This window comes from Leuciscus leuciscus, assembly GCF_965113295.1.
Source record: "Leuciscus leuciscus genome assembly, chromosome: 4".
Classification (NCBI taxonomy): Eukaryota; Metazoa; Chordata; class Actinopteri; order Cypriniformes; family Leuciscidae; genus Leuciscus; species Leuciscus leuciscus.
The window spans coordinates 7,797,991-7,809,542 of NC_138728.1; the positions used below are offsets into that span (position 1 = coordinate 7,797,991).

The following is an 11,552-nucleotide window of genomic DNA, read 5'->3' on the forward strand; positions in this document are numbered from 1 at the left end:
TCAACAAAAAATAAAATGGATTCACGGATAAAAAATTTAATTTTCTAATGTTAAAAAAGATTTTCATTTCAAATAAATGTTCTTTTGATCTTTCTTCATGAAATAATCCTAAAAAAATATATGTTTTTATATTTTATATAAAATATCACGGTTTCCACAAAATATTGTTTTCAAAATTCATAATAATAAGACATTTTAAGATAATAAAACTTCCACTTCAACCATATTAATAAGCAAAAATGAATATAGATTAACATAACATTTGTGTTTAATTTTTTTTAAGTAAGCGTGTTGAACTTTCTTCTCCTGCATCCTATTCTTCTTCAAACCAGAATGGCTGCACAGCCAAAGGGTTTATTTTAACTGCGCCAGTGCGCCCCCCAACTAATGTACAGGTGTGAATTTGAATTTCTTTCAGGCTAAGGCTTATTCATTTCACTTTTGGTGTTACATTTGCAAAAAAATTAAAACAATTATTGAAAAATGTTTTGTTGTTATAAAAAAAAAAACCCAAGCCCACCCAGGTGTGAAAGAGTAACGCAAAGGTAATGTAACACATTACTTCCATAGTAACTAACGCAATTATTGTACTATAGTAACGCAATATTGTAATGCATTGCTTTTAAAAGTAACTTTTCCCAACACTGTATATATATATATATATATATATATATATATATATATATATATATATATACAGTGTTGGGAAAAGTTACTTTACATCACTGGTGGTGATATATATATCTCACCACTAGTGATGTAAAGAGGCTTCTGCAGTGGTGAAGTTCCTCTTGTGGCAGGGATTTTGTGTGCCAGGTCGAGCTGCAAGAACAGCACTAAAAGCACAGTGTGTTCATGAGCTGACAAGAACTCAAGAGAGAACATATGACCCCTGCAGAGAGCAGGAGCTCTGCGCACACTATTAGCACAGCTGAAACTCACAGCACAATGACTCAGGTAAAATTTCTGTCCACCTTAAAAACAAAGGTCACTTTACTTTTGCTGATCGAGTTCAGAATCCTGATTATTTTCCAGTGTTTAAGCTTTTTGCGCTGTTGTTTCTCTGTTTGAGAACAGCCTGATGCCGTCTGCTCCTTTTTCTTGTGAGCTGAAAAGTGCACAGTCATTTCATTCAATCTCACCTCTCAACACTCATTATATGAGTCACTGTGTGTCTCTGCGTGACATCAGGCGTTGAGTGTGGATCGTCCTCATATGCTCTCTGATCTAGTCAGACGCACAATTACGAGTGCAGTATACACATATATATATATATATACCGTCACAGTACAGACATCACGGTTCAGTGCATAGAGTCAGACGCAACAGCCCTCATCTTAACCAGCATTGCTACTAAGTTCATAGTTTTACCAGAAAGACTCTGTAACAATTATACATTTATTAAAATCCCAGCAAGCAATATTATAATATAAAGTTCTGTGGCGTAGCTCGCAATCCGAGGGTACGGAATCTGCATTTCCTGCCTGAAGACGAAGGCAGGGTCGCAGCCGACCCCCTATGAGGTTTGGGAAGGAACCATCCTGGTGGTGGTGGGGAGGATGGAGGTGAATGTAGGCGTCAGCATCTGCGAACTCAGACATAAGTACCGATCTTTTATACTACAAGTATTAGAACACGATTGGATAGATGAGAAGGTAATAAGTGACGTAACAATTCAGTCTTCCCGGCAGAACTTGCGCTAAAGCTTTCGTATCCTGCCGGAATAACTTGTTTGTACAGAAACAGGCTGCACTAAAAAGACTAGTTTAGGCAATTTTTCTTTTGGAGAATTTCGTTCTGACAAACGATGAAGGAAAAGCAGAATGATGTCAGCGGAGGGTTTCTGCTGAGTCAGCAAGACACAACCCCAGCGTTCCCCCAGCATTCCCTTGAACTCTACACCAGCACCCGGCTCCCACTGCCCAGCCCTGGAATGAAAGGCATTCTGTTAGACATCCTTGCGCCACTTTACACATTCTCACTCCCTACAGGCGAGAATGGTGTTGCCGACTATGATGCGGGTGTACGGTGGGTGTATCCACCCCTTTCCATTCTGTCATTTCAGCAATAGAGGGACCAACTGCACCAAAGGACAAGTGGTCGGGGCTTTGGTGGGAAGATGAGTAGATCAGGGCAATTTGTTTGATGAAGCGACACACACACACATGTTGCGTTTTCATGTTTTATGGGGACTTTCCACAGACATAATGATTTTTAAACTGTACAAACGGTATACTCTATCCCCTTTACACTAACCCTGCCCATCACAGAAAACTTTCTGTATTTTTACATTTTCAAAAAACATCACTTAGTATGATTTCCTCATGAGGACCGAAAAACATCCCCATTAAGACAAGGATTTCAGATATTGCCAACTTTCTATATATTTGCATAATGTAGGGTTTGCAAGGCCACACACACACACACACACACACACACACACACACACACACAAAGGGAGCGAGGGGAGTGACTCATCCACGACACTGATTCTGTCCCTGTGCCAATAAGCACTGCAGCAGCAGCAATCATTTACATAATAAATATCTCATTATGGAGACAGTAACTGGAATGCATTCATTAATCATCATTAAAGATAACACTCTCTAGATACTCATTAAGATTTCCAAAACCAAAACAGCCCTTGTGAATTACAGTATATTCCCTACAGCCAAAAAGGTCACACTGACTCTAGATGGAGCAACAGACTTTGTTATAAAAGCAACAGTTGGATCAGTTCACATTCCTAAAAGTAATTCCCTTCTCTTTATTGTGTTATTTTGCTTCTCTATAAATTACTATAAATTAGTGTCAGAGACAAAAACAGGTTTTCCACTGGGGAAAAAAAGTGTTGCGATAGTTTTTCCCCCAGTCCGAATGTGAAACAGCTTTTCAACCAACAAAAAATGTAGGGAGGGACTTGATTTTGTCCATTGGACATTGATTGGATGGTAGTGGTTTGCTATTGGTGGATCTCACGTGAGTGACAAGTTGCCCCGCCTTCACGCCAGGCATGAGAGAAGAGAAGAGAAGAGAAGAGAAGAGAAGAGAAGAGAAGAGAAGAGAAGAGAAGAGAAGAGAAGAGAAGAGAAGAGAAGAGAAGAGAAAAGATGTCGCTACAACAGGGATGGGAAGTTATTTTGATTATAGATTACTGAGGTACATGAATTTAAAAAAAAAGATGTGCACGGATAAATCATTCATAATAAATACCACAATATTTCACAAAAAAACAAGAGTTGTGCATTTTATTTCATGGTGACTTTAAAAGAACTATGAAGTGAAAGTGGGGAGGTTTTTTCCTCTAGTAATACTATTTATATACTACTTTTTTAATATTTTTCCTAGGAATACTATTTACTATTTTTCCTGTCCAGTGCATTTAATAATCATGTCTTAATATAATTAGCCTAGCATGTTTATAGTATGTTTTGCAAGAAATACTGTTTTAGTCATTCTACTTCACAATATTAAATTATGCGAACAATTAAGTGAACATAATAGCCTACTGAAAATTTAATAATTTCCTTAATTAACAAAAACCATCTTCATTTTTGATGGGAAAACAGAAGCACCAACATTAGTAGTAAGTATTAGAAATGTATTTCTGTAATCTTTTTGTAAGTTTTCTCTCTCTAAATTATTCTATCCTGTTTAATAAAACGTGCGTGAGCTTGAAGATCTGGTGTAGCCTTTAATAGAAATGTTTCCTTCCAGCACAACTGGAGTGATTTAGGTACCTTTCATCACCAGCATCGCCCTCTGCTGGTGTAACGGGCGGAGTGTCCGGTGGAACCGCTATTAATTTACTGCATTGCAGCACTGGGACATTGTCACTCATTTTGGCATGGCGTCTGCACAGATCACACCCAGCAGAAATATGGAAAAACTTATCCAATAGATGTCCTAGACAATTTTTTTTTTTAATTAATAAATAAAAAAATTGAAAAAAGTTTTTTAAAAATGCAACATCAGAAAACTTCAGAGTTGCTTGGAAAATCAATATAATAATAAAAAGTTATGAAGGCAATCATGCTCTCTCTAGTCAACTAAAAGAGTAAATTTCCATCTTAGCTCTTTGTTTTTTCCCAGCCAAGCAAAAATGAGTCAGGAAATGCAAAACACAGGAAACTAGGATAATTGATTTAAATTAAATTAAGGAAGGATGGAAGCTTAAAATAAAAGTAGATTATTGAATCCAATCTGCAGTGCTGGAGCCAGTGTGTGAATATGACACTGCAATTACTATTGTGGAGCTACTGATACTTCACAGAACAATATTATAAAATTAAATTCAAATAAATTATCTGTTGTGACTGCAAGGGTTGCCAATTTTTAAATAAATATTTATTATAATTATTTTATTACATTTTAAATATAAAACATTAATGAAGTGTGTAATATAGCCAATGGTCCATCTGACCAATCAGAGCAGAGTAGGCTCTCAGAAAGGCGGGGTCTATGGTGTATATGCATATGCAAATGACATCACAGATCCCACAATATACAAACAAGCCGCTTTTGGAGCTTGATTAAATAAATGCATTGTTTATAATGAGGAGGATGTTTTAAGCTATGAACCTTGCAGGATGTTTTAAAGCCCTTTAACCAAGATTGAAAAAAAAAATTGCATTCAAAATTAACTTGTTTTTACATCCTCTCACACCTACACACACACACACAAATCCACAGCCTCTCTCTTTTATCAAGGCAATTAACAGACTGGCTGCACAGCAGTCCGTGTTCTGCATAAAAAAGTCTTCAAAAGCAACCGTTTAGAGACATTGAGGGAAAATAAACTCCGGAACACAATGCACCGCTAGCTTTCTCTACCCACAATGTCCCCACCAAGGTCTGTGGCACAATCCAGTGTGGTCACACTGCGGTTTGTTTCTGGGGAAAACTGACCTCGAGCAATTCCTGGGTTACAGGAGCACCGGAGCGTTCCACAGCCCTCAAAAAGCGGATATCCAAAAAGCCCGGTCCAGCCCTTGGGGCCTTTTATAGAGAGCACAGGAAGTACAATCAGTACCCGCGAATTAAACAGCTCTAATTATGAGCTGGAAATGTAGAGCTGAAGAGATCAGCATTAGCATGCACCCTTCGAAAGTCGCTCTATAAATACACCTCTTCACCACCACGTCCTCCATCATGCCATCAGACAGGATGTTACCTTACATCCTTCTGCCCTTTTTCTTATTTTAATATTCAAGATAAACACCGCTCACAGTTCTGGGAATACAATGGCTCTTCTTTCCATCATTAACGACGACATTCCAAATTCATATTCCAACAAAAAATGGATTCTGATATAATTAGTAGTAGGATGATGTGGTTTCTTTATGCCCCATTAGGCTTTCAGTATGTGATTAATGAAGGCGCTAAGCAAACCTTATTGATTGTTCATTTCATAGGGCCCATGAAGGTGTTGCTGTGTCATCAAACCACTGAGCCTCAACTATCACTATGGACTATACAGCAGAAAAGACAGAAATTAAGAACTGTAAACTCTGCTTTCAGAGGTGGTAATAGGGGAGTTTCACCAACAAAGCTCAGACTGACAGCAAGAGAGTAATTACAACTATCTTAAGGTGAAAGCCCATATTTGTATAAGGTCCCATTCAGTTTCCTCCGAGTTAAGGCCGTTCACAACAAATACGATAACTATAATGATAAAGATATAGTTCTAAAAATATTTCTAAATATAAAAGAATAGCAGAGCCCACACCTCAACTATAACGATAATGGCACAGAGAAACAATATCGTAGGAATCACTTTCAGAATTTTTTTCCAGCAGATGAACAATAAAATAATGACAGCCAATCAGAATCCACCCTGCTTGTTATCAGTCTTGGTGTGAACAGGCTTTTACAGTTGCGATGTGAAGTGAAACATTTCCTCATGTCATGCCATTTATAATTTAATTTATAATTTAAGTGTTTAGAAGACAAGGGAAGTCAGTTCTGTAAATTAATAAACTGAGAAAAATATATATTTTCTTACGTAGTAGTTTTATATTGTTATACAAATATCTAAACATTCTTAAATTAAAATACATTTACTTGAGAAGCAAAATTACTTAAGGTAGGCCTAGCTTTTTTTTTTCTTTTTTTTTTTAAAGATTAGAAAATAGAGAAAGATAATCTTGGTTTCCCTCTGAATTAAGTAGCCTCTTTTTCTTAACTGACAGATATTTTACTCAATACATTTTTTATGAATTTTTCAGAAAACAATTATTATCGTAACCCATTTCCCTTTTAAATGTAAAGTAAAAGTAAATCTTGATTTATTAAATTTTTAGATATTTGAAAAGAAAAACAAGACAAAAAAATACTAAGCGTTTTTGCATTGTACTTAATGCAATTAAATTCTGGAATAAATTAAATTATACAATTACATATAAATTTAGGATTTCACAACTGAAAAACTGTGCAATGTGGTTTGATGGTCTTATCTGGCCTCTTAGCTGGTTTTCACGGTCTGGTTTGATCTATTGTCAGACTGACAACCAGCAAACCAGCTGGTCAAGTGGGACTGCAACAGAACAAAACATTGTGAGCACGTGACTTTGTTTGGGTGTCTAAACTTTGTGGAAACTAAATAAAACTGCTGGTTTTATTTAGAAGTGGCATTTTTCTGTCTATAGAAGTAACGTCTGTTTTTCAGCAACTTTACAGGTTGTGCACGTGTATAAACAAATTGTGCAATAACATACCTGAAGATGCTGCAGTGCTTTGATGGGTCACAATGACTCATGCAGCGCGTGTGTGTGTGCGTGTGTGTGTGTGTGTGTGTGTGTGTGTGTGTGTGTGCGTGTAAAAAAATGTAAATGTGATTTGTTTGAGCAGATATTTTAGGAGCTTCTGTAGGAGTTGAAGAATGTGTGGCCACAGACTAGTCTATCGTCTGCTTGGATTGTAGGACGTCGGTACATTTGAGCCGTCCAGGTCCCCTGCGTGACCAACTCAACCAAACTGCCGCCCACTTACCGGCAGGAAAATGACAACCCTTAGAAGATCACTAAGTTTCCTTCGCCGGTCGGCAGGGAGAAAATGAGGGACCAAAGATGGTGATAGTTTCCTGTTGGAGTGGGCGGCAGCGGAGACGTGTCCTGTTCTTCTCTCCATCAGCAGGTTGGCCCATCTCTCCTTCAGAGGTCAGTAGCACAGCGCCATCTTCTGGACGACATAGCACAGACCAATTAAACACAACAACGGAACCACGTGGAAAATTCAACAAAAGGATCAAAATAAACACAATCTCAAAATGGCCGTATGTGGACCAGAATGTGGTATTTTTTGGTATATTTGAAGGACATTTTAAAGTTTTAATGGATTTTGTTTCGATTCATGTGTTGTTTTTATTCAGTTTTATAAATTAAACAGCTTGTAAACATACTTTTTGTTCAGAAAAAAAAAAAAAAAAAATTAAACATTAAAGTATAATGCAATCATTTAAGACAGTGTTCTTCAAAATGAAGTCAAGCTAAGGTTCTCTCTCTCTCTCTCTCTCTCTCTCTCTCTCTCTCTCTCTCTCTCTCTCTATATATATATATATATATATATATATAACCCAATTAACCTCTTTTTTTCTAAGAGTGTAACATGTTGACATACCTCTGTGCATCTCACAACTCACATTTTTAGCATTCAACCTTGAGATAAAAAAAATACAATTAATGATTTCAGAAACCCGTTATTAGCGACACTGGTGGCTGTTAAATGAACTGCAGCCAACAGCTCGTGTGCACGTATCGTACGAAACAGTGATTCAATGCTCCGATATACTCAAGTTCTTTGTCCTCAAGAAGTAAAAATAAGTTGGAAATACCCTTGCAGCAATATACTGTTAACGATCATCTGACACCTTCCACACTGCTGAGCGACATTTCATTTAAAAATGAATATGTAAAAGGGCCTATGTGCCCCGCGCTTTCCTCTCAATAACAAAAACACAAATGACAGCAATGAGAAAAAGAGGTCAAGAAAGGTTATGTGAGACTATACTTTATCCCTTTTCTGTGCATAAAATATTGCAATTATAGTAGACCTACAGAATGTTTTTTTTCGGTATTATCCTGAACATTGTATAAGTATTTGTTTATGTGTCATCAGAGGATCTCGGGAGTGCGCGTAAACGTCACATCCTTCTGATTTTCCGAGCAAAACCGTCCCGAGTCCTTTACATAAAGTTGTTCACACATTGGCAATAAAAAAGCAATCAATACATTACATTATTTACATATATCCCCTTTAAAGGTAAAGCATCACAATATTTTACATTTTCTGTGCACATAAATTACACAGTAAACAGTCAAGATTTAACCACAAATGTAAAGAAAATTCAAACCTTCTTAGCTTCACATTTCTCTGAATCTCTTTATTGCATAAACATGAATATATATATGTTCAGTATGCGTGATTACTGCAGCATTTTAGAGGCCAAAACCACAGTAGTGTGAGTATAAAGTGCTTATATAACGGACAACATCAAAAACACGTCTTACGATTGTTTGCATTCAGTCAGCTGACAGGATAAATAAATCACTGCAGTTAAATAATTTACACAATAAAATCAATCACACACACTTATATGTGCTTTTCGCTTCAGTCGCTGAAATTGTAAGGAGCAATAAATAAAAACATGGCCATGCCAGATAAACCAAACGGTCACATAATACTGTTAATCAGAGTTTTTGACATCATCCAGATGGTCTTTTCTGTTGATAAAGACACACTGGATGCGGGAGGCCCGCGGGTCGCTCTCCTCTCTGCGGAGGGTGATGATGAACCTGCTGATGCCAGTGTTCGGGCACGGGGAGAACACCTGGTTCATCTTCAGGCCTGCTGGCAGACAGCACTGCAGGTCCTCCACTAGGTGACGCACAGACACACGAATGAACGCCCCGTGACTAACGATCAGAGCATGGACGGGTACGTTGTGGACTCCGTCACTGGCTAGTCTAGCAATGACAGGCTGTTCTGGTTCTGATGGTCCAGAGCTTGATGCAGAACACTGGCCAGTTGAGCGGTGTTCCTCTAACATGCACTGATATAAGGATTTGAGGAACTTCTTGAAGCGTGTCTTTACCTGGATAAACACAGAAACAGTTCTTCTGTCAGAGCATCTAATCAGTTAACAGTTACTACACTCATGGAAAAAATGCAGTGAAAATGATTAATAGTAAATTTTATAGTTTGGTTAAAGGGGACAACAATTATGACTGGTGTAATGATGCTGAAAATCCAGCTTTGATCACAGGAATATATTACATTTTAACATATATTACAATAAAACACAGTTATTTTAGATTGTAATAATATTTCACAATATTACTGTATGTTTGCTCAATAAAAACGTTATTTTAAACAAAGTACTTTCACAACAGCCAGCTGTGTATAAGCTACTTCTGATTTCCCTCTGGATTTAAGTGGCATCATATTTGGCCACATTCAAGACTGATTTTCCTAGAGCTAAGGCTCAATTTCTACCTGTTCCAGCGTCTCTCCGCCGGGAGGTGTGTAATCTCGGCAGGCCTGACCCGCTGCATTCGCCATGTTCTTCAGATGTTCCTTTGGCCTTCCCTCTGCCACCCCAAAACCCTGACCAATACATCACACATGTGCATTTGAACTAACACTACAGCAATTCTTATGGGATACCAAATTGAAGAGATGCTATTTTGTTTTATTAATATTATTACTTATCTTTTTCATTATTATTTCTGATGTTAATCTTATCATTAACATAATATCATATACAGTATTTATATATTTAATGCACAGTATAAACTGCTGACCAAGTTTACATTTCCCTGCAAGTTGTTTAGTGTATATAATGGTGCATATGACAAATACAAATCTCGAATCTTGGCTAAGATAGACACTCACCCTCTCTCTGAGTAAAGGATCCAATATCATCTCAGTCGCAGAAGAATGAAGATTGTTTCCTAAAATGATTTCAGCTGTCTTGAGAAGGAGAAGTTGTTATATTTCACATGATGGATAAATCACTCACAAAATCTAACAGTTGCAGTCTCTCACGCACACACACGCACATACACGCACACACACGCGCGCACACACGCGCACACACACGCACACACACGCACACACACACCTGGACGGCTCTTTGCAAGTTACTGACAAAGACATTGGTGAAATGCAGATCTTTGAGGTACCGGCCAGCTGCCGCCGCCTGCTTATGTCCCGTCTCTGACAGTGGTGTGTCAATGCCCTGACCTACACATTTGAGAAATAAAAAGCATTCATCCACATACCAAAAAGGTCAACAGCACATCTTGAACAGGGGTTATTGCAAGGAGTAGGCTACTAGGGGGTCCGTGAAAAGGTTTAGAGAAAAACAGTGTAAAATTTTAAAATAATAAATTGTATTATATAATAATAATATTATAATAAAAAAATTTTAGAATAAAAAGTAAATAAATAAATGTTTTGTATATTATAGATCACAATATTAAAATTAAAATAGATAAATAAAATTAAAATAAGTGAATAATGTATCTAACTCTATAGTGCTATACACTTAATATATATAAATATACGGCACACGTGTTGCATATCATTCTGTAAAATTTTGCATCTTTTTTTAAAAGCTTGATGATGGTCGCTAGAATGTCATTCTTTCTTTTATTTGAACCACAAAAGGAGATTAATAAATATATCTTGCGCTATTAGAACACCAGGGTGAGTAAATTATGACTTACTTTTAATTTTAGGCGGAACTATCCCTTTAAAAGAAACGAAATATTTTCCAAATAATATTTCTATTATTCATTAACAATATAAATTGGGTCAAGAAACTATAAACAGATGGGAGTCCCTCACACGACGATGATCATATTTAGGGTGTTCGCGGCATCTAACCAATTGAAACCACTGAGGTAAGCATTAACATACACGAGTATTTACTTACCTTGAAGCAATTTATCTCTGTTGTATTGTGTTTCCCCACTAGGAAACAAGAGCACATAATAAATAGAGATAAATCACTTCAGAAGGGACAACTCATGCCATGTCATGTAGAGGTCATTGTTATCAACTAATTTACAGACAAAACATGTCCGATCACAACGTTGACTATGTGCAATATAAAGCATTCGTGTAAACATTTAGTGATGCGTATAAGCAGAACAGATCACGTGCATGTGCTCTCTGTCCCTACCGTATCACCTAAAGAAATCATAAACATTCGTATACATGTACAACAAAATACACAAGTGCTCACTTACTGTCGAACGACCGTTAATGCAAATGTGAGCATAATACAGATTTGCAAGAGTAGATGAAATGTATGACAGGTGTTCTTCCTGGTTCATGAGTCAAAGTGTTGCAGATAAATGACGTCACTTAAATGAATGGAACTCTGTCGTCCTCCTGTGGTGATTTGTGGGAAGTGCACCGCTGCATCTTATGTTTGTTTTTGTTTTGTTTTTTACTACGAGTTGCAAATGTTACTTTCTAATATCTGTTCCTGCTTTTGTACACCAGTAATCAGTTTGTAAATTGTAACTTCTGTAAATTGTTTTGTT

At 37.1% G+C, this 11,552-nt stretch overlaps 1 protein-coding gene across 1 annotated transcript; it reads right to left on the bottom strand.

Annotated features, from left to right (window-relative positions):
- Positions 1–7,991: 7,991 nt before the first annotated feature.
- On the bottom strand, positions 7,992–11,371 carry tigarb (TP53 induced glycolysis regulatory phosphatase b). Its single transcript, XM_082168072.1, has 6 exons — positions 11,253–11,371; positions 10,937–10,974; positions 10,121–10,242; positions 9,892–9,969; positions 9,493–9,603; positions 7,992–9,091 (listed from the first exon to the last, which is right to left on the bottom strand). Exons 1-6 carry the CDS (start codon positions 11,282–11,284, stop codon positions 8,684–8,686), a joined length of 789 nt encoding a protein of 262 aa, XP_082024198.1. The 5' UTR covers positions 11,285–11,371; the 3' UTR covers positions 7,992–8,683.
- Between the last annotated feature and the right edge of the window lie 181 nt (positions 11,372–11,552).

Bases quoted from the DNA above. Each gene is read 5' to 3' on its own strand.
- tigarb (XM_082168072.1), bottom strand. From the start codon at position 11,284: ATGCTCACATTTGCATTAACGGTCGTTCGACA. The intron at 10,243-10,936 runs GTAAGTAAATAC...TCAAATGTGTAG, and splicing joins CAGAGATAAATTGCTTCAAG to GTCAGGGCATTGACACACCA. The intron at 9,970-10,120 runs GTGTGTGTGTGC...CTCCTTCTCAAG, and splicing joins ACTTGCAAAGAGCCGTCCAG to ACAGCTGAAATCATTTTAGG.